General features: G+C 47.7%; 1 protein-coding gene across 1 annotated transcript; it reads right to left on the bottom strand.

The window, feature by feature from the left end:
- Nucleotides 1-455: 455 nt before the first annotated feature.
- On the bottom strand, nt 456-23,571 carry mtnr1aa (melatonin receptor 1A a). Its single transcript, XM_068751330.1, has 2 exons — nt 23,388-23,571; nt 456-1,354 (listed from the first exon to the last, which is right to left on the bottom strand). Exons 1-2 carry the CDS (start codon nt 23,569-23,571, stop codon nt 486-488), a joined length of 1,053 nt encoding a protein of 350 aa, XP_068607431.1. The 3' UTR covers nt 456-485.
- Nucleotides 23,572-25,163: the final 1,592 nt, after the last annotated feature.

Below are 25,163 nucleotides of genomic sequence, written 5' to 3'. Positions count from 1 at the left end.
ATTTTAGAAATAGTTTTGTCTTTTTTTTTATTGGCCTGACAAACAAACTTACTCGAACCTGATATATCGTACTATATAACTACAAGACGCTTCAATCAAAATAAATACTTTTGTAATACATTTTGTTCTGCCTTTGCAAGTTCAGCAACTGCGCAGACTTAGAGCGCCTCTTCAGCGCGAGGACAGCATACATTTATATAATCACTGTAAACATGAAAACAAAACCGGTCATATGTACTGTACGACAGGGTACTGCAGAGTCAAACCAAAAGTACAGTGATAGTATGCACTCCTGTACTGAGTGTTCAGAAAGCACCATAAGAGCGTCTCTGGGCAGTTCGGAGGGCAGAAGCTCTTTTACTTTTATATTTGGTATTTTTCTCTTGCAGCCGCTTTCTGCTTCTTTTTTCTTTTCTTTTTTACACGAAGTTCGCAGCATATCCATTTGCGTTTCTTGTCGTTCCTGTGCAGGTTCTGCTTCTGCTTCAGACAGACTCAACTTGGACCTGGTTATTGTTGGTCATGAGCGGCGACGGTTTGCTCTTCAGCCTCTCCCCAGCGTCGTTGGAGCTGTCCTGGAAGAACATGCGTGCCGTACACAGTGATACTACAATACGCTTGTACTCGCGGCGGAAGTTCTGGTTCAGCATGCCGTACACGATGGCGTTAAGGCAGCTGTTGAAGTAGGCCATGAAATAGCTGGCCACAAATAGCCACTCGGGAATGAGGGGAATCACGACTTCCGGCTTGATGGCCACGGCCAGGCCGATGAAGTTGAGCGGCGCCCAGCAAACGGCAAACAGTACGAACACCACGAACATGGTGACAAAGTTCCGGACATCGTGCGGCGTTACCTTGGGCCGGTTGTCCGGCTTCACCCGCCTCCTCACCTGTATGACCAGTATCCAAATGCGCAGGTAGCAATAGGTGACAATCATGATGGGCAAAATAAAGTGAAAGAAAACCACGGCGATGGTGTACGCCGAGCTGGCCGACTGCTCGAAGGTGCACGAGTAAATCCGGGGGTCGTACTGTAGCGAGCCCACGAACAGGTTGGGCACGATGGCGACCACCGTCAGCACCCAGATGAGCATCACATAGCAGACGGAGTTTTTGTCGCTGTACAGTTTATCATACTTGAGGCTGTGGCAGATGTAACAGTATCTGTTGATGGCAATGCCGGTGATGTTGAAGATGGAGCCGATGACGCTGACGCCCATGAGGAAGCCGCTGATCTGGCAGTGGGCGTAGCCCAAGTTCCAGCCATTGTTGAAGATGGAGGTGAGGACCAGAGGGTACGGGTAGATGGCCACCACGAGGTCCGCGACCGCCAGGCTCACCACGAAGATGTTCCCTGGAGGGAGGACAGAGGAGTCTAAATGTTTACATCACTCCAGAGTCAAAATATGTATATACATAAAAAGGACTCTCAGATGGAAAACTATCCTCCTGGAAATTTTCCGCGTGCAGATTGAAATTGAGCTTCGAGAATATCAATTTTCATGCTGACATTTAAAAAAGAAAAACCAAAGCGGCCTTCAACCTTCCAGGAAAATCCCAACCGCCAAAGAAAGCTTCACTTTGGAAAAACGACGTCACTAATTTGTGTGTACACAATTTGTATGTACACAATTTGTAAATATGCTAAAGCATGTCAAAGCAGCAACCTTTGGAGATTTCTACTTGGTTTTGTTGTCTTGTTATCTAAGCTGTGGGGGGGGGGGGGGGGGGGGGCTGCAGGCTGGAATGCTGAAAGGAAGTAATGCATCTGCTGCACTTACATTGTTTGTTTGCGTGCTTGTGCATCTGAGAGCTTCAACATTCTCCCCCATGATTTGGCGCGTATGAACCCTCTTAAATTCAGCCAGCCGTCACCGTTGGACTGTGTTGGTAATGAAAGAGGGGGAGCCCACATGTTCTGATTGCCAGCATGAACAGCACATTGTTCATTGGAAGCAAACGTGATATGCAACCCTAGCAGTAATCAAGGGCACACAGGAGTCTGCTAACCGATGGGAAAATTAGTTTGTTGAACACTTCTTTTTTTTTGGCATGCATAGAGGCGACAGGCAGAGACTGTGAGCTGCAAGCTCTCCTTGTGAAATGCATGCATGCATGAGTTGAAAGAGAAAAGGCAGCAAGTATCCTTATTAGCTCCATCAAGGAGGTGACGTTTGAGTGTCGAGAATGTTTCCAGGTGGAGGGGAGTTCGGCCTGGGCTGATTTCTACATGGGCTGAAACTTGAGAGGTGTGAGCGGTCGGTCGATTGCTGGACCCGAGAAGTTTGAACTTGTTTGCGTTGAAGCCACCAGGAAGAAAGTAAAAGTACTCACAGCTGGAGAACAGGCAGATTAGCTCATGTAGCTCATGATGCTAGACAAGCAGAGTGGAGGAAGAGCTGGGGTTAAATACCACTGATGGTGAGCTGATTTAGACCAGGTGTGTGATGCCACGCCCACAAACACAGGAAGGAGGAGGGGCACCGGGAGAGACAGGGAAAAGACCAAGTTTCTGTATTGTGATATGTTCGCATGTCCAAGCATCAGAATTCTTTCCTCAATATAGCGGGTGATTATTGACATTTAATATTAGAGATAGAGATTTCTAACATGCGTCTTCTAAACTTCTAAACTAATAAAATAAGAATATAGCTCAAATAAATGTAGGGCAATCATTTTTGTTGTAAATCACAATATGACTGAGGTGCTTGGCGGAGGTCTGCACTCTGTTTTAACGGCCTTTCTTGAACACTTCTTAATTACTCACATCTCAGATTAGTACTAAGCAGCCCGTCGCGAGGATGCCGGCGGACCCGAGCGTCCCGCCACGCATCGCTTCTCAGCGCCGTGTTGATTGTGTTGAGGAACCTCATTGTCATGCGTTTCTACATCCACATCCATTTCTGCCTGTGAAAACACTCCATCACGCATGATAAAGCATTTGTGTCAGGTGGGAACTGAGCACATGATATATCACTGCAATCGCTGCGGTGCGAGAGGCAATTTCATTTCTGCGCTGATGCCGCTCTGTCAATATCAGACACACTCCCACCAGAACTACAGGCAGACCTGTCAGTGTCACCTGAGCATTAGACGCATGAGACTAATCAGACCGCTCACCTGTTACCGCCCACAATACATTCCAAACATTCTCGTGTCAAAGATCACATCTAGCCGTTAGCGTGTCCTTTTATATCCGTCATTCAGCCGCCCTCTGCGGGGAATTAGATCCACCTGCTGTTGTCACAAGATCTCCTGGCGCGGCTCGAGAGCTTTACTGCGCATAATGCATGCGTGCACTTTTCTATATCCATCTTTGTGGGGACCTTGAGAGAGGATACAACCAGATCATGTTTATTTGGAACACCTTTGTGATGGTTGAAGCAGGCATGACTGACATACGTTGGCTACTGGAAGAAAATAAGTAAAAAATAGCACTGGCCTATCACGATCGCCGTATGGGTTAGCCACTACCCGCCGCTAACCAACGATGCCAACACTGAGGTTGCACAAAGGTGTCAGGAGTGGTTTGTCCTTCAAATAGGGATGCAGATTATTTGATCGGTTGTACAGATAACCGTTAAGTAGAGGTTAGCGTAGCTTTAAGATCACGGTGAGTGAATGCGGTATGCAAAATGCATGAGTTAGAAAGTAAGCCTGCGTCCTTGGGTTTGCATTAATAACACGGAGAGGACAAAGTTCCACGAACCGTGGGAACGCTCATTCTCAGAAGCACAACCGATCCCCACGATGAATTCTACATTTAAGGGTAGAGTTATTGGTGAAGCTTGGGGGTTGAGGATGAAACGTGCACAGTGCAGATTAAAGGTCTCCAAGCAATTAATGCATGACAGTTCAAGGTCTTCCAGAGAGATGGTATCGAGGGGATGTGTGTGCGTGCACGGGCCCGAACCGGCAACAGTTTGAGAGGCTCAGTGCCTCCTGACAAATGAGAACATGTTGTCTGGGTTCGGGCAAAGCGGTTGAGAAATGTGCAAATGTCATCTGTAAAGGCGCTCGCATGGACGTACTAAAACTGAAAGCTCTACAGCTCTACTGAAAGTTCCTGAGCACGCTTAGGCCAAAGTTGATTTCTTATATCATCCTCTTATTTGCACCTCTCAGCCTCCATTGTCAGGATTGTCGGGGGGGTCAAATGACACATCAGCTGTTCTCGTTCATTGTTATCATACAATCCTGTCTGCGCCTCTAGTTCTCATGGTGCTTTCGTACTCCCTCCGTCTCCCCATCACCATCCAGACATTTTTATCACTTTAATTTCATAAGCCTCATCAGTTTCAGCAGAGCCATCGGCCGTCGCCACCAACGACAGTGTCTGGATGCCATAAGGGGGGAATTACCTCGCCGTGAGATTTTGGGGTCATGCGCAAACGGACAGGCTAATTGCCGTTAGCCTGCTTGTTAGCTGCTCCCTCCATATTACTACTTCAGCAGTGTTTACTCTTGACACGTCAGGCAGCCGCACTGCTCTGACTGATGTCATTCAAAATGTGCCGACTCAGCAAACTGGAGTTCTGTCAGTGTTGCTTGAATTCATCGTCTCCCCTCTGACCGTGGCCTCATTGCCCGGGTTTAGTTTAATAAAGCTTCTTGAGATGTACAGAACAAAATTAGATGATCATTTCCTGAAATGATTTGATTTGATCTATGCAACCTTCAATCCTGTCATCTATGACACCGCTAAGATCCGAGCTACACAGACAATCGATGTGATACTGTTGGCATACCAGTGACGCATCCTCCTCTGTGTCTACCAACTGTTGCAGGCCATAAATAGAAACCAGTTCAGATCATATTTGAACTGGTATAGACCTGGCGTCCCCTATCAGCGAGGCAACAAACCAAACAGGGACTGTGAGAGGGTTTTATTCAGATCACGAATCGGGAAGACAAACAAAGACAGCCTATTTTTAACGCTTGACATCTAACGGGGTGGAGCTACTTGGCTACAGGGTGTTACTGCTGCAGCAAATCATTGCTAACATATGCTGCTATGTGTGCTATATGCAAAGTTCAGGGAAATAACATGCGCAAAAGTCGACAGGACCGCCGACCCCTTGTCACAGTATTTTCTATCAGTGCCCCATTTGTGCAGAGGACCATGCAGAGGTTATGAATGCAGGTTCCTCCTCTCATCAGCACCGGCACCAGGAAAGTCCTATTTGTCCTCCTGAATTGTGCAACCAGAGCCTCTGAATGAACACACGTCTGCGATTTGTGTCTTCTCCTCCGAGGACGGTGTCTTAATGGGTGTAAAAGCAAAGGAAGGAATGAAGTTTGTGTTCACGGACAACCTTACATTTTTAACTCAATGTCCCCTGATATATGTATATTTTTGCAGCTCCTGTTTCATTCCCGATTTTGATCAGCCAGTCTGTGCCCTCATGTCTCTGCCAAACCATGAACTGCTGTAGACAATGCATTATTCACAATCAGAAGTCAAGACTAACTGCACGCCATGTCAGGCAGGATCACTGAGGTCAGAACATGAATGGGCCGGAGAAGGATATGAAGACCTGTTAGCCCATCTCCCTTGGCAGGGGCTTGATCCAAGAGGTTCATCTGAATGTAAATGAGTGTAAAACAGCACCTCTGGAATACAAATGTTTCAGAGCCTTGAATACATGAAAATTCTGATAATAATGCCATTACTTATTCAAATTCAAATGCTTCTATAAAACCAGCGTGATTTAAGAAATAATAATAATAATTGTGCTTCCACAAACCTCAAAGCACAAACTATTTCCCTACTTCCCACCTCGGTCCCGTTTGTTTGGCGCCTTTGTGATTGGCAGTTTAAAAGACGGTAAAAAGAATGTGACGAAGACATCATAATGAAATGTCGCACCGATCCGATTTATAATCCAGTAGGCTGGAATGTGCTGCACCTTTTTGAATAAAAATAGCTGGATGCACATTGACTCCGCCCCCGAGAACCCCTGCTGTGTGTGGGCCTTTTCCATTGTGATGGTAAAACAGAGATGTCAATCCTCCTCAGCTTTCGTTCATTAATAAAGACTTCAAACATGATGGAGTGTGTGTGTGTGTGTGTGTGTAAGGTGGGGACTGAGCATTTAGCGAGACCTTGGGGAATTGACAAAAATGACCTCCTCCCTACCGCAATGACTGGGTGGGGAGCAGAAAGGAAGAGATGGAGTCTATGAATTAGAGCTGTCATGATATCAGTACTGTGGACGATGAGACTGTTGGCAGGTTTAATCTCCTCGCTTCTTCTCTGACAGGCTTTTCCAAGAGTCTGGGGTGAGAACATAAGAAGCGCATTAATAATGAATCACGGATGCTGCAAGGAAGGAAAAAAAAGTATCTGTCAATACGGGTTTGTTTGTGGCTGTCGAGAGGAAGAAAGAGGAAAAGAAAAAGCGCTTTTGATGTGGATTTAGGCAGAAGTTGTTTATTCCTGCCCCAGCGTGGCAAAGGGAAGGGGCGGGTTCAAAGTGACCACAGGCGCCCTCTGCAAAAACAGCCGACTGCAGTGTTCTGCCGCGTCAACCCGATTCTGGTTAGCACGCGGCTGCTTTCATAAAGCCGGAAGACTATTTAAATGCCAGATTCTAATCGCAACAGTTAACACAAACACACAAGCAGCAGTGTCGCTTAAAACGCCTGGATGACCCTTATCCAGGCGTTCTGGGCCTGATTTAAAGTCATTTGCAGACTCGTGACATCCAAGAATGTTTACGGCTGTGAGCGATTCTCCGAACAGATGGAGAATGTTCTCCTCTTTGGGTAAGAGATACATGGAAGTAGTGCCTTCTCAATCCGGCACACAATGTCCTTTACCCGCCGTGCTTTTGAGAACCGTGGTGCATTTTTGTTTTCGATCTAAATTGTCTCACTTTATTTGAGAAAAGATCTTGAACTCCAGGATCCGATGGAGGCACCGCGTCCCGGTGGGAAGGTGTGCCGCCCCGACCGAACGGGCTTGTCGAACCTCAAAAACCAGAAACCAGTCATCTCAATTTGCTGAAGCTCTTCCTAATGGCCACCACTACAGATTTGAGGATCATGCATTGTGAAAATACCTGTCTGCCACATTTACGCTCTCTGGTCAGGGAGCAGGGATGACAAAACACCACGGGTGGTGTCACGCCGGATTTCAGCCGGGCCCCCACAGCTGGCGGCCTGACACAGCCTGACAGGTCCATTCGTGTCTTCCAGATAAAGCCCTCGAGACTAGTTGTCCAATGTCAAATTGTCAATCTGATTAGAGTCTCCACATGTCGCGAACTCGTGTCCAAACGGATCCCAAAAAATAAACTCCACTTGTCTGAATTTTCACAATCTCGTTAAATGCAAACTTTAAATGTGCGGCTCAAATGTGTGTGCAGTTGCGTAACCCCGGTCTTGATGCACATCGGGTCAGCGTGTTGGGAACACTGCACTCTGGGATCCCCTGAGGAGCTGTGGGTTGGCTGAGCCATGTGGCTGCAGACTTACAGTAGTCCGGCCGCTCCCCGAGAGTCGCTCCGGCCCTCGTTAGCGTATAGCGAAGCCCAACAAGGCGATGCTGCGTGACTTCACTCCCTATTACAGAAATACACATCTGCCGCGCTGCAGCCGCTTTGAGCCGTCGCCAAACGCGCCCACGCAGGCGACTTTACAGCCGCATCAACGACATGTGAACGGCAGGCAGCTCGTCCATCCCCCTGCTGCTGCGCGTTAATCTCTCGTCGCCACTGGTGAGACGGTGATTATGTGTATTAGTTACGCAACTAAAACTCGCAGCTGCTTATCTACTATTTAAAGCTATAATTTGCCTCATTTCAATATCTGTTTGAAAATGTAATAAGGCTGCACAATGCATCGATTCAGCATCGGTTTCTTCTATGATTAATTTGACTCGGGCACTTTTTAGCTGCTCGTATTTCCATGACTAATCCACCAGGGGTGAGCCTTGTTTAAGGGAATTTAAGGGATTCTTAGCTGCATGGAGTTTGTGAAGCATCTTGTGTGGCGTCTATGTCAGGAGGGATAATCTGGTCAGGATCCTTTGGAGCGTTCCCAGAACTGCCAGTGTGACGCCGTAGCTCAGTGGGGATTTCTTTTGATTGTGGATTGTAACTTTTTTTAGGGGGTGTGAGAAAAAACAAAGCAGAGTTTTTACCGAGTGCAGGAAAATCTGGGACTATGAATCTTTACACAATTACACAATACGAATACTGCTGCTGCCTTTTTTTTAAATCCATGATGAAGTTGAGGTCTGGATGACCTGCTTCACATCCCCGGAGTTGGCTGGTTAAGTAGAGGCCACCTTGAAGCACAATCACAGACATGTGCATGCAACTGTACGACCACACAATAAACCCGAGCAGTTCTGGTAGAATAGATTGTCTTTACAAAGAGCAAAATGTGGAAAAGCTGCACGCGAGGAGACAATGGACAAATCTCCTGCAATTTATCCCTTCCGTCTGCACCTTTTGAACTGTCATCATTTTCCCTTTGTGCTCAACAGGTGATTCCGGCCTGGCAGAGCGGTGCCGAGCGTGGCAGGGGGCAGATTGAAAGTTAAACCAAGGTAAATGGTACAAGCTGGAGCGTTACTTCTTTGTACGTCTCTTGCACTCCAACGCGCAAGCAGGGACTGCCCTTAAAAACACCCATCGGTTCGATCTATCAACACTTCATATGCGATTATCTGCCTGCTCAGCTTTGGAAGTTGTTTTCCTATCGTCTGCTTCAATGAATTTGAACTGCAATGCCGAATGGGAGGGGGGGAAATACTCATCTCTGTGTATTCACTTCCAGATAATGATTAATTAACACAACTAGTGAAGCTAAATTGTGTTCTATTACAGAGTGCTGCTGTCGGCATGAACAGAGCCACTGTTTGCTGCCGTCACATGAACAGAAACAGACCCGGTTCAAAGGGAAGCATTTAATATTTATGTCATGCATGGTGCCACAAAAGCACGAGTGCAGCATGAGAGCAGCCGTAAACAGGAGTAATCCAGGATCAAGTGATGCAGCAAAATGTCTATACTGTTCTCCAGCAAACAGGCTGCACTGGAGTCATGGCGGTCAGGCGCTGTTCTCAGAGCTGCTTAGTAACCTGCAGGTGAGCTATCCGCTAGCGCGCCGGTGAGGGAGCCTTCAGTCATCGCAGCTCTCCAGCTGTGCCAATCATGGAATCGTTCATGCGTCATTGACATGCTGCAGCTCCCTTTCGCCCTGCACCCGGTTTTACATTTTCCCAATTCAAGAGTCAAAAGTCCTAGTAGAAATAGTTGTAATTACCTTCAATCTCACCTTTGTGCTGTGCGAGATTACACCAAATCTAATTGATGGATTTGCATGACATTTTCATCACAGATGGACCCTAAAATACCCAAGAGGACATTGCATTTTGGCGGCAATCAGGGACCCAGAACTGGATGTCTCTGCAAATTTACCCACAAGGCCAAAAGCAGGAGGCTCAGACCACTTCCTCCATTCCACCCGACTCCAATTTTAAACAAGTTGATCATTTTATCGAGAAATCACCGATCATGATTCTCAAATACTGATTATTGAACCTTCAGAGAGACTTTTTGGTTGAACTTGAAACTTCCAGACAGGAAGATTCCGGCTAATTTGATGGGTCCATCTTTAAATTATTTAACATGATCTAATATCATTTAAACCACACATGCATGGTTTAAATGCAACCCACTTAAATGGGATCAGGTGAAGATTCAAAGGTTGAAAGGGCAGTTTGAACTTAAAGCAGCAGTGACATCATCGAAGCTAAAATAACAACGGAAAACACAACTCAACAATATTCTATTGAAAAAAAGTGTAAGATGAGTATTTCTGTCAAAAGACTAATTACAGCGTCACAGTTAACATTGGCACACACACAAACACACACATACACACAGTTGGAAACCAATTACAGCGTGGCTTAGATTCCCATTTGCAATTACCAGGCAGCTCGATCCAGTCAGAAGATTGGATTGATCCCATTTATGTCATTTAGGTCCCTAGAAAGCAAGTATTTAATGAGGAGTCATTGCCACTCATTATCAAATGAGCACATTCATCCGGCTTCAAGGTTAGGAAAGTTATTTAGCAAAAAAAAAAAATCCCCAAGTTATGCAACAATCAAATGCAAACTGTTAAAAAGGTTCATTTTGGGAGCATTAATTAGAAATGCCTGATTCTTGTTCCGCGCTGCTGATTTGGAATATCACAATAGAGTTTTTGCATCGGTCAAAAAGCTCCACTCGCTCTCTCTTCATTTCTGATTCCGCCACTTGCAAAACATTAGAGGACCAGCAAACGCTGCAGAAATCCCGTCGAGGCGCACTGGAAACTTTTAGTTGCAAATTTACACGAATGAATTTGATTGCAGATGAAGCTGAGCTGGAGATTTATTCCATCCGTGAGATTGTTTTATTTTATTCTATACAGGCAAACGATTAGGAGCAGAAGACAGTGGAGGAGAGACGAAGTAAATGCAGCGAGCTGCAACGCACAGGCCTCAAAAACAAACCCTGCTTCTATTTAAACCACCAGCTGCCTCTTTTTATCCGACGGCCCTCGTTGCAGCAAAACCAAACATGATTGGCTGAACGGAAATAAAAGGAACACAAATCTATGAAAAGAAAGGGATGAATTGGGAAAACGACAAAGGGGTTAAAGCAACACTTAATAAGAGACAGGAAGGAAGGTCAGAGGCCGTTTGCAAATGCTGTACCCATAAAACTCCCCAAACGCTAACATTATTGTTCTCCAACAACTCTTCCTTCCTGAACTGAAGGTGAACTCGGCTGCATAACAGAAAGCACTCAGGTAGGGCGGCTGCAGAACAGGAGAGCGCTGCTCATCTGGAATGTTGGATGACTTATAATTAATAATCGGCTTGTTTCTAAACAGTTTTCCTGGAGCTTTCATTAAAATGTGACGGTGTGAAACTGTTTTAATAGCGAGGGCGGGAATCCGGTCTCATGCGAGGAAGTTCAGAAGCTTATCGGGCTGCACAGCTGAGGCCGAGTGTGTGTGTGTGTGTGTGTGTGTGTGTGTCGTTTGCTCCACTCTCTCACGACAGATGTTTTGCAATTTCAGGATCGTGTTTTGGGTGAAATATTTGCAGCTCTGTATTAGGAACCATGAAGGCAGTGTTTCCACCAGTTCATGGAACCATCTGCCGCCACAGCTTGGACGGCCTGCCGTGCTTCTGCAGCAGGCGCGTTTGACGGCCTGCCGCTCGGGCTCCTCGTATCTTTCATCTGATCCGCATGTTAAAAGTGATTAAAGCTGCTTGAGGTTTAAAAAAAATAAATCTGACACATTTCTAAGAGTCTCTCTTTCCAGCATAGAAGAGAGTGAGCATCTGACCGGATCTGGAAATAGACGACTGCTTGCTAACAATCGTGGCGATATGTCAATTTCGTGGTGTCGGCTTGTTTCGCTGCCCCCTGGTGATCAGGAAGATAACACGGGCGAACGCCGGAGCCGCCGAGTCGGAGGTCCATCTCACGCATTCGTCGTGTGCACCCCTATGGGAGAGATTAAATAAATTGCTGCACCCTGCATGGACTGTCGTCTCCGACTTGTGGCTCGGAATCCACACATTAATAAATCCATGTATTTATAAAAAAAACATTAATCTTTTGCCTCGTTTCCTTTCCTTTACTGGGAAGTTTCTTCTTTCTTTAAGTGACCGATGCAACCCAGTGACCTTTGACCTCCACGCTGCAGACCTCTACTGCGAGACAGGGATGTAGAACGGTCTGAGGTGATGGCTCTTTGAGCTCGTCAGTTTAAAACTCAATCAAGCCACCAGCCCTTTGCATATTTGAAACGCTATTTTCCCATAGAAAATTGAGGTCAGACCGGAGCTTTTAGCATCTGTTGAGCTTTATTAGATATGATTAATTTGTGTAGCAGCTATTTCCACCAACCTATCTGACCCCAGCTCAATGTAATCTCTTTATCCCATACTTGGGATTCTTTCTGCATTTTTCCAACGTCATCTTTTAACTGTTTTTCAGACTTGCATATCATAAATTTGAGAGCTTTATACAGATGAGTCATATTTTTGCCGTGGTTAACAGCTTATCTGGTCTTTTTTCCAGCCGACAGTGACACTGAACACAAGCTTTGGACACCGTCTCTAATTTTCCATTTACTACATGGAACGGCTCTGCTTCCAAGTTATATATAGAGCAGCCGGAGCGTCATCATTACTAATCCCCGTATTAAAACTCATCACGAACACACAGAAGCCGAATCCTGATGTGGGAACAAGTTTCATTTGTGTACAAAAGAACAAATATGTAAACACACCAACCAAACAGCCGTGATCCAGACAGAGCCCCTCCCCTTACAGCGTGATAACTCATGCATGCTAATATTATGCAGCGATTGTCAGGGTTTGTTTGTTGGGGGTTAGGTTATGTTGATCATTGGTTCCGGTTATTTCCTTTCATGCACTCTGTTCTTTCTCTCTCGCCAGTGGGCGTGGCAGAGCGGAGCAGACACACCTGCGATCCATCGTCTCATCATCTGGCTGCTCACCTGTGCACTGGATTATTGCTCTCGTCTCCCGTGCTAGGATTGCTGTACGCTCCGTGATGCCCGTCTGTCCTCTGCCAAGGTTGACCTTATATTTGTGGATTTTTGCTGTGACTGTGGGTTTTGATTTTGGTTTTTGGCATTTACGCTCCCGTTATTGGACGTCCAGCCCCCAAATATATATATTTTTTGCCCATTAGCTGGAAGGATTTTGGAGATATCATCACCCTCTCCTCAAAGATGTCTGGCCGGCTATGAAACTCTCTCCACGGCAGATGATGAAACTTCGCCATGGCAACAAGAACACAGACAGCGAGCCCAAAAGCCAATCTGACGGAACCGAAGGATCCAGTCTAGTTCTATCAAACATGGTTCAGGGGGTTTATTTTAATTTAACCTTGACTGCAAAAACAGCAGATAAGTTTATGCTAAGGACAAGACAGCTGGTATTATTTGTCTTTTCCTCTCTAGTCTTCCCTGTCAAACAGGAAAACCCGGTTTCTTATTCCTTTCAGATCTGAACAACAAGCTCGGCGTCCCTGACGTCACATTTAAAGCTCAAAATTACTGGAATCTTAAGAGCGTTGCATTTCTCCGACTCTGGATATTAAAGCTTATTCACGACGACTGTGATGTGAAAGCAGTTCATGCTGTCCGACCCCCCCGCCCCATATATAATGAACTGGCTTTAATGAGGTTTTGTCACCATTCATCTCAGACGTGTGAATGTTGTTAATAGTGCAGCTCTACGTCTCCTGGATGTTGCAGGAGTCGCCGTGATTATTCCGTGCACCTTGTTTTTCTGCGATCAAATTATGCGTTGATATATGAGCCCAAAGTATCAGAGCTGAACGATCCTGGGGAAGCAGACCGGCTCCAAATGAAAAGAAATATTTCACAGCCCACCTTTTAATGACCTCGTTCTTAACGTGCTCTCATTGCCACTGGCATCAACACGAAAAACCGTCCTCTGGTTCAGATCATGGAGAACACGCGGTGGCGGTGGGTTCATTGTTGAATAACACACATGAAGAAGAACGTAGTAGAGAGCGAGATTAAAAAACGTGACTTGACCCGGACTCGGCGCGCCGGAGCTGGAACGCAAGTACTTCCGCCTAAATCAGGAAACTTGCAACGGTAGCAAAATAAGAAAGTCTAATCTGACATTGAATCGCGCGCGATGCTTCTGCTTAAAATTGGATTTTGTAAGATATTAGGTCGAGTGAGGCTGCGGCGTCAGCGCGGCGCGTTTTAATAAATGTCCCAGAGCAGCCGCGGTATCACACACAATTTTATCACGGCGCAATATTCTCCGAAAAACACATCAGATCACATCACATTATTGCTTCGGAACACCGAACGGCTTCGTTCCTCCGCTCTCAGGCAAGCGGAGGTTCACGCGAGCTCGGCGGGCATCGAGCTGCATGAGCATCCGATTCCAACTGCATCACTTCCCGCTCCGTTTGGACGCCACCCAAAGTCTGCAGGAGTGAACCCGAGCGAGTGTGTGTGTGTGTGTGTGTATGTGTGTGTGTGAAAGTGTGACAAAACACACTCATTTAGACAATAATCATAAGGAGCGTGCTTCTGAGTCATTAAAAGAAAGCACGCTGTGAATGGAACAGTCGCACACTAAGCTCCAGCTCATTAGGAGGACTCGCTAATTACTTTACCGGCATGACAAGAATGCGTGCCGAGGAATGGCAGCACACCTCTGAACCGTGAGGCGCGTTATTAGGAAGCTGCTGTCTGAAACTCTGCAGGTGAGGGAGCGTCTGCAGCGAGCGCCCGGTTCCTGAGGGACTCCAGATGAAGTGACTGATTTCAACAAAGACACAACCACGTGTGTCCTGAACGCTGAGACGTCCGGGCTTATCCCAGTCTCTCAGCCAGGCGTGGGGCCAGGATTTCACTTTGCGTGACTTTCAATGACATCGGATAATTCTGTTACCCCCCCCCCCCCCCCCGAGGCGGTTTGAAAGGAGTCTGTGATGGCTAGCGTTCGGCAGAGGGTGACAAGCGTGTCTGATTTATTATGACACCTTTTAAATCTTATCTCTGCGTTGAAAGTGTTTTAGAATATCTTATTAATGGTGACACTTTGCATTTGTTACCGGGAACACTTTTTTTTTTTTCCTGTGTATTAAGTCGACCAAATCCACTTTAAAAAAGGGCCGGAACCCTGTGAGCTCCTTCAAGCAGACTGCCGCTCACACATGATCCCTCGTCCTCGTCACCGGACACGCTTTCCCAGTTCGGCGGTCGATTTAATCCGATTTCAACTGCAGAAATGTCCCGTCTCTCTGCCCATCGACGCGTCCGCTGTCACATCGTGCTGCTAGCGCTTCTACCTCCACCTCCACCACCCCAGCATCGATTAAGGCGGTTCAAGAAGTGTGCTCGTGACTACCCGATAGTTCCACCCAAACATTCCTCCTGGGAAACGGCGAGGCCGTGAGTCATCCTGTTGATCTAGCCAGATTATTTTGTTGATTATTATTTGCTTAGTTAGATTTTTTGGGCGGATTGTTTCATAGACAGGAGTGAGCAACTGTTCGGGTCTGGAGGAGTGAGATGAATGCAAAGCGCTCCCTCCCGTCTCGCCTGGATTGCTTTCCAGGTTCATTTAGTCTTAGGAGGAAACGCATTCACGGCTATGAAGCTGTGGATTCCCTGTTTCCGAACGGCTGATTTGTTCTACACAGCTGGAAACCCGCGATCCCAAAGACTCTACTGCAAAGCCTCCCGATACGAAGGCCAGAAGGGACCTGAAGACTCGGATAGACACCACATTACGCGGCCATAATTAGCCATATTTAGGACCGCAGCTGCAATAAACCTTGTCAATATCCTATTTCATGTTTCAGGACATTACAGGGCCCAGTTGATTTTCAACAGGAAATCTTCTGCAATAAAAAAAAAGGAAATGTGAAGATGATAAAGGAAATTATGACTTAATAGTTTTCTGGGGTTTAAAAAGACACGGTTAGTTTGGAAATGGCAAATTATATCATTATGATTTGCCAAATATTGCTTAATATCCTGCAGACATTACATCGAGAATTACACACATTACGTGTGTGTGTGTGTGTGTGTTTGGGGGGGGGAGACTGATTAAAGAGTCGGTTTGTGGTAAGCTCCATTCCAGAACAGATCAAACACAATAGTTTTCCTGATGTTTCCTGATCTTCAAAAAGGAAATTCTCAGGTGTTTCAGAGGAAATGGGGAGAAATCTCCTCCTGCGCCTCCCGGAGGAGCCGACGTGTCGCTATGAATGTCTCATAAAATATGGATTTAAGTGTCCGGTCACTTCTTCTCTTATTCTCATCCTGTTTTAAAATTCTCACAGAACCTGCACTTGCCCAAATTCTGACAACTCAGCTCCAAAATTAGGAGACAATAAAATTAAATATAAAGACTTCCCGGTTATTTCCGGCTTTGTTTGATTCTTGTTGCTAATTTTAAGACAACATACATCCCTCTAAGCTGGGAAGTAAAATTAGAACTCCGCGTCTTCTCATCCCTGCTTTGAGGTGAATAGCTATTTTTGTCAGGGCGCAGTCCTTTGGAGTGTTTAAGCAGAACGATGGCGTGCTGAGGCTGAACGCCGCAGTATTCCTCGGCTTGCATCAAATGGCATTCATGTGTCTGCCGTAATAATCGTCATTGCACGCCATTCCACTGAACCCCCCCCCCCTCGGCTCCTAGCGTGTGCGACCAAGCTTCCTAATTGAGTTGTTTGCTTGTTAGCGCGCTGCTTGAGCGGCATCTTGTTTTTCCACCCATTAATGATGAGATAAAAAAACGATCAAGATAAGGGAAAGAAGCAGAGCTCAGTTAGCGTGTTTGTCTGAGGAGGGCCGGCCGACCCGGAGGGAGGGGGGGGGGGGCTTTCTGTTTCTTTTTCTTTAACGTTCATGCAATCTGACGCAGTCACAGCTGGAAGCTGCTGAGTCTGACCCCCGAGAAGCCATGGTGGACGGCGTGCTTCATCCAAGGTCACCTTGAACGCAGAGGAGAGCCTTCTCTCGCTGCCCTCGTCCGATCTTCTTCACTGGGATTCGATGTGGCACCACGCTCATCGCTGAGCAACCCCTCCAACCCAGGAGCCTCTCCTACATGCATGTAATCACCCAACCCCCCCCCTCGGATGAGCATCTCGCTGCCTTGAGCTTCCCATGCGTGTCATCCCGAGCTCCGATCAAGCAGAACAAAGTTTTCACTGTACAATATTGTAAATGATTAAAAATAGTACTAGGAAGCATGGGAAGAGGGAAGGATGGCAGCCGGGGAGGGGGGGGGGGGGGGGAGAAACGGAGCGTGGAGGTAGAAGTATTTATACGCTGGTTATATCTTTTATCTTGAAGTGAAAACACATTCTCCTCTGCAAAGGAGGGGAAGCGACAGACCGACAGAATGAGAGCAAGAGAGAGGAAATGTTCACGGGGGTGGGGGGGGGGTCGCGAAGGACAAGACCGGATGCCAGGCGCCTGCTCTTGTTAAATTCGGCCATGTCAGGCGGGTCGTTGCTTAAATCTCAGACAAACTGCTGAAATCCTTCATTTTTCACCTCCTGATCATTCGTTCATCCAGAATCCGCCAGTCTTGAGCGATATTCCCGAAGTCGATCCGAAGCGCTATTGGCAGCGTTCCTGCATCCAAAGCGCTATTGGCAGCATTCCTGCACAGGTATGTGGTCTGACAACGCAACGTCCAGAGAGGAAGGTGGGGGCGCTGGATCAGCGTGATGCAAGCAGACAGGGCGCCATGGAATATGACGCCTGGAAGGTCAAATTTAAGTGAAAATAAAAAAGAAATTGAGTGTGTGTGGGTGAGGAGGAGGAGGAAGAGGAGTACATACACAGTGGAAGCCTGAGATGAGAGAGCAAACTTGGACAGTGGGTTTAATGTGAACCAGATAAAGAAACAGAAATCTTGAAATCATCTGGAAGGGAGCTACCTGCTGAGTAGATTAAGTCAAAGGATGAGTTGCCCCCCCCCCCCACCCCCCAGACGACCCTGGAGGATGAAATGGCGCCGTCAGACAGCTACCTGTATTTTTTTTATTTTATTGATTTTGCAGAGCAGTTATTAGCAGAGCTGTGAATCACTAGCAAGAATATCTCAGAGTTTCTTGGGATTTGGTGAGAAAAAAAACAAACCTCAGTCGATATTCTTTGCCGACTAACGATAACAAGGGGAATGACCCCCCCCCGTCTTGTTCATTGACCGATACCTGATGCATTCGTGCAGTAACCGTTGCTGTTGCTTTCCTTTTTTCCAGTCATCGACAGCACAGGTTTCCCACTGAAGTCAAGTTGCAGTCGCCGCCCCCCCCCCCCACTTTGTTCAGCCTCCGTCTCCTCCCGTTTGCGTGACACTGTAAGGCACACTTTTCTCCATCTCCCTCTCTTCCTTGCTGAGTCTAAAACAATAAAAGGCAGCGCAGGAAATACAGGATCAATGCTGACTTCAAGCTATCAGGTGCAACGCAGCCTTGGGGGGGGGGGGGGGGGGGCACTAATAGGCGCTCCTTTTTACCGTGTCCTTGCTGACAGCAGGGGAATTAACTCATCTACAAGCGACTTAAGTGCCTCATCAGTAAAATAAGAAAATCCTTATCCTCTCCCACTCGATGTTCATTTACTCCGCTGGGGCAAACTATAAATTAATTGCAAAGTCAAGACCTTCTGGCTGTTCCCAATTAGCCCGTGTTTTACCCATCAAGCCTTCCTTCCCCTCCTGATACGGTTAATCTGCGCCGCCATCGCCGCAGAAGCCGGCAAACCCGGCGAGCAGCTCGGGCTTCCATGCCTCTGCATCCCCTTTAGAGAAGGACGCGAGCCTTAATTAAAGCCGCCTCATTCTAGCGAAGCTTGCGCTGCCTTGTGTTTGTCTTGGAATGAGGAACTCGAGGTCGTACACCGAGGACGGCCTCAAATCCAGAAGTAATATCTGGATCGTGATGAAAAGTGTGCGACTCCTCCGAGATTGTGTTGATTTTGTGGAGAATATTATGTGCGACTTGGAAACGCCGTAAAGCCCATCCTGTATCAACTTCAGTGTGGCTCTCTGCTCTGTGACCTTTACGACGAGTAGCACTGTGCCGTCCTTCACAGCCGCCGTGAAGGCCTAAATCCACATCAGGGCTCAGCCTGAACTCCAAGATGTTCATCTTTCACCACTGCCGACCCAGAAGCGCAGCGCCATCGAGATGAGAACGCTGGAAACCTGCATCCTGTAGCGGATGAGATGCATCCCATCAAGCATCGGGGAAAACAAGAAGGAAATATCACGGCTATTTGTGAAGAAGCCGAAGCTTGGATGACAGCGGACATTCTGAAATCATTCGAAGCATCCCAGTTATCCATGTTGAAACATGCTAGTGCGTCACAGCCGCCTCACTTTATCCCCACGTGGACTGTGGTGTATATTAATAACCCTCATTTAAAACGGGACCCCCCCCCCCCACCAGGCCAACAACAGGCCAAGAAAAAAAAATCTTTACACAACAAAAGAAACAGTCAAAACAAGCATCTGCGCTGTTCTGTAAAGCAGGTCCGTCTCCCTCTTTGTCTCCACCCCCCACCCCAGAGCCCCGCCTCCCTGGGGTGGGGGGGGGCAAAGCCAGGACTATTTGAATGAACGCAGCAGCACGATGGGCCGGACTGAAGAAACGCTACGGACACACGCTACCACTTCCAGCAACGCTCTGGCAACCGAAGGATATGATTGGCTGTCACTAAACAAGCTGAGCTTCCCAGCCACCGCTGGCACGCGCTCGGCGCCCTCTGTAGTGGTTACGGGTGGGGGGGCACAGCAGGGTTTACAGAGAGGTTGCTTTGACAACAGAGGTTGGAACACATGATCCAGATACTTGATATTGACACCGGTGTCAAGGACGCATGAGGCTCCGGCGCCCGGCGTGGCTTTCCTGCATCTCCGTGTGACGGAATTCTTTTTCGAGACTTTACAACAAAAATGATTTTTTTTTTTTCAGCGCACAATGTCAGGAAGAGCAGCGAGTGTTAAACACAAGCATGGGCTGGCGCAGATGGTCACAAAGTACGCCATGAAATGAACTTATATTGGGCAGGATTTGGGTTTTTATCAGCAAACTTCGTGAGTTTAGTTTATAGAGACTTTGATGCATTCGCTCCATCCTGAGCAGATGCAACCGGAAACCCGGTTTAATCACTCTCGTGCACTCTCGGCACAGATCCATCCAGCGCTGGTCCGGATCCTTCCAGAACCAGCCTTTCAAACGGCTTCCCTCGTGATGAAAATGAAACCGGATGCTGTGAAATCAACATACACTGCGCAGCATCCAGACGGGGATGTGTGTGTGTGTGTGTGTGTGTGTGAGAGAGGGGGGGGGGGTTCACCCTCGTCTCTTTATTAAGCTCAGCGCTGCTGAATCAATTTCCGTTTTGGAATCTCCAAACAAAGCCAATGGATATTTAGGAAACCTAAAACGTTCATTTTAATTGCAAATGCCGCATCAATCTGCGTTACCGGCTAAACGATTCACGACGAGCAATAATTCTGTTGCAGACACGAAAACGAACCGTTCAGTCGGCACGCAGACGGATGAACGGGATGAACTCTTCGCTTCTCGGTTCATTCCGCATAACGGCACAAACAAAATAACAAATCAGCTCCCCGAGTGATCAGCCTGACCCTCGAGGCCGGAGAACACGCCGGAGCGAATCGCAGTTTAAACCTCCTGCTGGCGCCTCCGTCACGCCGGCTGCCGTGAGGACAATCGGCGTGACGGAGACGCAAGGTGTGACACAAATAAGTGATTTTCTGCACGCCTCTTGCGAACGTGACATCCCTCCTCTGTTTCCATTCACCGACACAAGCTGGCAGGCGTGGAGGGGAACGGAGCGCCTGACGGGGACCGCTCAGTTTCCAGCTACACCTCAGGCTTAAAAGTTAAATCGGTTCACCTGCCACACCTTCTTTGATGCGAAGGACGCATCTGCAGAGAGAGCTGCATCAAACTACACAGTAACAGTCTCTAATATAAGAGGGGCAAAGACGGACGTTTTGGCCATGCAAGAGACAGCAGGGGCCGGTCCGGCCTGCGGGACGTCCCTGCCAGAATGTCCACTGAGCGCATTTCACTTTACTCATTACTGAATTTATATAACTTGCTGACTGACTGCTGCACAATCTGACACTTTCAGGAGGCGTGGAAGGGAACAGAGTGTGGCGTCCTGAAAGTTTAGGCTCAAGTCAATAAAATGCGTGGCCGCATCATCTGCAGAAAGTTTCCTCAGAAAACAGCCGGTAAAAAATAAAAAAGTAGTTGTGGTTCATCAGAACATTCCAACAGTGGTGAAAGAGAGATTGAAAAAGTTTCCAAATCGATCAATACATTTGGTCAATTTGCATATCATTCGCCAGCGGCTTTGTGAAAGCCTTTAAGTTAGGCACGCACGTCTCCGGGGCGGAAAACGGAAAGTGGCAAACGCAGTCCGGAGGCACGGACAGGCGGAAACACGTCATCAGTCGGAGGATTCAGAGGCTGATGACGGAGCGTTTCGAACTTCACCTCTGACACAGAAGAAAAGGTTCTCGCTCAAAAGCTCTGAATGAGAATAAACCGTATTTAGGAAGTAAAAAAAAAATGGTTTCGTGTGCAGATAATAGAATGAAGTCTATTATCTATCGCTGCCACACAAAAGCAGAGTTACATTTTTACAGTTTAAAAAAAAAAACTGTTTACAATTTTGGTTTTATTATTGTATTGCTCTTTTCTCCCCGCGATCGTTTTTTTGCCAACACGCCAGGTATTAGTCAAGCCCCCCAGGCTTGGGCAGTTTTTGTGCAATGGAAACGGTATTCACTGCACCAGTAAATGGAATGTTTCCCCTCCTCGTCTCTAGAGCCGGGCAGGACCATCCTGTCTCACCCTGCTCGTCTCTAGAGCCGGGCAGGACCATCCTGTCTCACCCTGCTCGTCTCTAAAGCCAGGCAGGACCATCCTGTCTCACCCTGCTCGTCCCTAAAGCCGGGCAGGACCATCCTGTCTCACCCTGCTCGTCTCTAAAGCCAGGCAGGACCATCCTGTCTCACCCTGCTCGTCTCTAAAGCCAGGCAGGACCATCCTGTCTCACCCTCCTCACCTCTAAAGCCAGGCAGGACCATCCTGTCTCACCCTCCTCGTCTCTAGAGCCAGGCAGGACCAACCTGTCTCACCCTCCTCACCTCTAAAGCCAGGCAGGACCATCCTGTCTCACCCTCCTCATCTCTATTTGTTTTTTGACAAATTAAAGGGTTACGGAGTTTATCAAAAGCAAAAATCATTTGAGTCAAAACTCAAAAATCCTCTGCATTCGCCCCCCCCCCACTTTTTCGTTTTTACAGTGCATGCCTGATTAGATTCCTCCTGCTGCTGTTTCATTGTGACCTCCTTACATGCGATTAGCCAGAAGTAAGGGAACAACTTCAAAGATTGTTCCCTAAATGCATCGCTCCTCTTGTCCCTTTTGCTGCTCTACATTTTACATCCCTCAAGATCAGCAAACAGCTGCAGCCTCCTGAGAAACACTTTATCAAACGTATAGAAATACTTAGCCAGAGGTAATCACGCTTCATATACCTCGCGGGGGGGGGGGGGGGGGGGGGGGGGGGTTCTTCTCACTGGACTCTGCACATATCTCTGCGGTCAGTGAAATGGCCATGCCAGGAATGTACTTAGCAAATGACCCTCCTGCAGCCTCCCACCGATGACAGCGAGATTACGCGCAGCTGGCAGCGTGTGCGTGTTGACATCAGCGTGACGGAAGCCTCTGAGGTCCATCGGGCTGTTGCGTTATGAGCGTTTTACCACCTTCACCGCCGCGTCGGGAAAAATCCAAGGGGCGCGCAATTTAATCCGCGTGCCCGAATGAAATGAACGGAATTGATGTGCGTGTGTGGCCAAAACATTTATTAACACTCTAAAACATGCTTTGCGTTAAAACACTATAAACACGCAAATGAAAAGGAGAGAACGCGGCAGTGACAGTCTACGGCCAACCTGCCTTCGAGACGGGGAAAACACAAATGAGGACGCCGGAACGAGGGAGGGGAAGCACCTATATACGCCCCCCCCATCATGGTAAATGGGGCCACAGGTGCTCCCTCCCACACCTGCCTACCTAATTACGTCCAATCCGGTTACACGTGTTTAAAACAAGTTTCTTTATCGACCTGCGGGAGCAAGGCTGATTGCAGCTTCAGATTACATTAAGTTGCGTGGCCGGGAAACGCTTTTTTTTTTTTGTGAGTCGTGGTCGGACGCGCGCCGGGCTTTCCCGGTGGCCTCCGAACCGTAAATAAGTGCGTTTCCCTGCGTGTCGGGTTCGGTCTACAATGCCCCCCCCCCCTTCGCCGTTGTAGGTCAGTGGAATTCTGTCTGCTTCAGAAGTAGGCTACGGCTCTGTCCATTCCGCTCAGCAGGGCGCGTTCACGTCCGAGCGCCTTTTACATGCGTGATAATAATAGAATAAAAATAAAAAGGGGGAGACAACAGCAGGCTGCGTGTGGAGAGAGAGATAGAGAGAGAGAGAGAGAGAGAGAGGTCAGCGAAGTTAAACAACCCGAATAGCGACGCGCTCGGGCATTTCAGCGGGCCGCGCGGATATCTCGTGGCGTGAAGTGTGCGTAAAAGCAGGACAATTCAATCCGCCCACGGCTCCTCCTAAACGCGCATTTATTCATTCACAAAACCACACTTCTCGCGACGCGGAGGACTCCGCTGACACTTTTGAGTGTTGTTGTTGCTTTTGTTGGTCCGCGCACCCTGACTTTAATCCCGCGCGCGCGCGCTCCGTCTGCCAGTCGTCAATCAACTCACCTGCGTTCCGGAGCTTCTTGTTCCGGAACACGGAGATGATGACCAAGAGGTTGCCCAGGATGTCCACGACGATGGTGAAGATGAGGAAGCAGCCCAGAGCGGTGCTGACCCACGGCGCGCGCGTCACGCTGGTGTCGGTGGGGTCTGGCGCGGAGCTGTTCAAGTGGGACCCATTTATCACCATGGTCCAAAGTCGCCGAACTTTCTCAGGACGCAGAGGCGACGCGCCGCGACTCCCGGTGCGTCCTTTACAGTCCCGGCTGTCGGGACGCCGGTGATGGGATGCTGCAGGCGCTCATCTTCATCTCCTCCTCCTCCTCCTCCCCCCCCTCGCTACGCTATGGCGGCTCTCCTAGTCCTCTCCGGTGTCCGTTCTGCTGCCGTTTGCCATTCAGCGTGATGCATTCACTTTATCGGTACGCGTGTGTGTGACATGAAGCCGCAACTTCAAGCCTCCCGAGCACGTGATCAGACGGTCCGGGAGAGGAGTGGTTTTTATTTTCGGGGAGAAATGCCGACCTCTAGTGGCCGCCGGGCGGAACTGCGCCTCGGTAAGCGTCCAGCTTCTCTCAATTTACCGGATCCGTTCATTCACGGCTTTACCGCGGCCCATTCACTGGCATTTCGAGGAACCATTCATGTTTTCTCGTGCTCGTACTTTTGCCGTCTGATCCGTTTCAGACGGAAGGTGATTAAAACTTTAAATTATTTAGCACATCTCACTGACTGACAACTTTAGAAGGATGAATAAACTTTTGTCGAGTCGTTTCCCTTTGAAGGTTTTTCCCATTCGTTTATTTTGTAGATTATAATCTATTTAACGGCACACCCTTCTGGAATAAATAATGTCATGATATGGAATAAATACTCATAAAAAAAAAAGAGTCCATGTGATCATTATGTTATTGTCAGTTACCGATGCTCGCAAGAAATGGGTCGCACACACACACACGCACACACACACACAATAAAGCAAATTACGTTATAGTAGAGGAATCTGGCACATACGGTATATTATGGTCTGTAAATTTGACAATATTGTCAAAATATAAATCTTGACAAAGACTTACCGCCCGATCCGTCTCCCTGTGCCGCGTTCTTGTCACCTTTTCGACTGTTACAAACCTGTTCTGCCGGCCAGCCGCTCAAACTGGAACACTTGCAAAGCATCTTGCCGAGTTCTAGTTTATTTGCAAGTCAATCGCAAAAGCAACTTTAGTCTCTTTATTCACGACAACAACGCAAAACAAATAGAAAAGTCCTTTCTGTGAAGCGTTGATGTCTTCAGCAGGAGACGGAACCAGAGAAGAACCGGCAGCAGCGGTTCTGGACAGATTGAGGGCCCGGAAGAAAGGAAGCATCCAGAGGGAATGTGTGAACTTAACGGTTTAATGTCCCTGTGAGGTCTGTTTCATAAAGCAAGCTCACCAAATAGGTATTTAAGGATAATTATTCTCATCAGTCAGGCTTGTCCTCACTTAGAGGAAGTTGGGCTTTTAAAATCAGTTGCTATGGAGACTAGCCCGGTCCAAGCTCGGCTAACCGCCAGGTTAAGGCCTGGTGGATAAACTAACTCGCTGCTGCGCCGCCTCCTTATTCCACTTTAGTAGCCGGTCAGGAATTCGAGTTTCGAGAAATAATGTTGGAAAACATATCAAGTATATAAACATAGATTATAAATGTATGAACTGTAAAATCCACGCACAGCGCTGTTGATTTGAATTCTTTCTATAACTCTTAAGAGTCGGCTTCATTCAGAGTCTGCCCGATAAAATG

This window comes from Brachionichthys hirsutus, chromosome 17 (genome assembly GCF_040956055.1).
Source record: "Brachionichthys hirsutus isolate HB-005 chromosome 17, CSIRO-AGI_Bhir_v1, whole genome shotgun sequence".
Classification (NCBI taxonomy): domain Eukaryota; kingdom Metazoa; phylum Chordata; class Actinopteri; order Lophiiformes; family Brachionichthyidae; genus Brachionichthys; species Brachionichthys hirsutus.
Note: the sequence above shows the minus strand (reverse complement) of the source record. Positions and strands in the feature narration are given on the sequence as shown.

What these genes read in the sequence shown, in the direction of transcription:
- mtnr1aa (XM_068751330.1), bottom strand. Translation starts at nt 23,571, where the DNA reads ATGGTGATAAATGGGTCCCACTTGAACAGCTCCGCGCCAGACCCCACC. An exon ending in CAAGAAGCTCCGGAACGCAG is followed by an intron (nt 1,355 to 23,387) that starts GTGAGTTGATTG and finishes TCCTCCCTCCAG; the next exon opens with GGAACATCTTCGTGGTGAGC.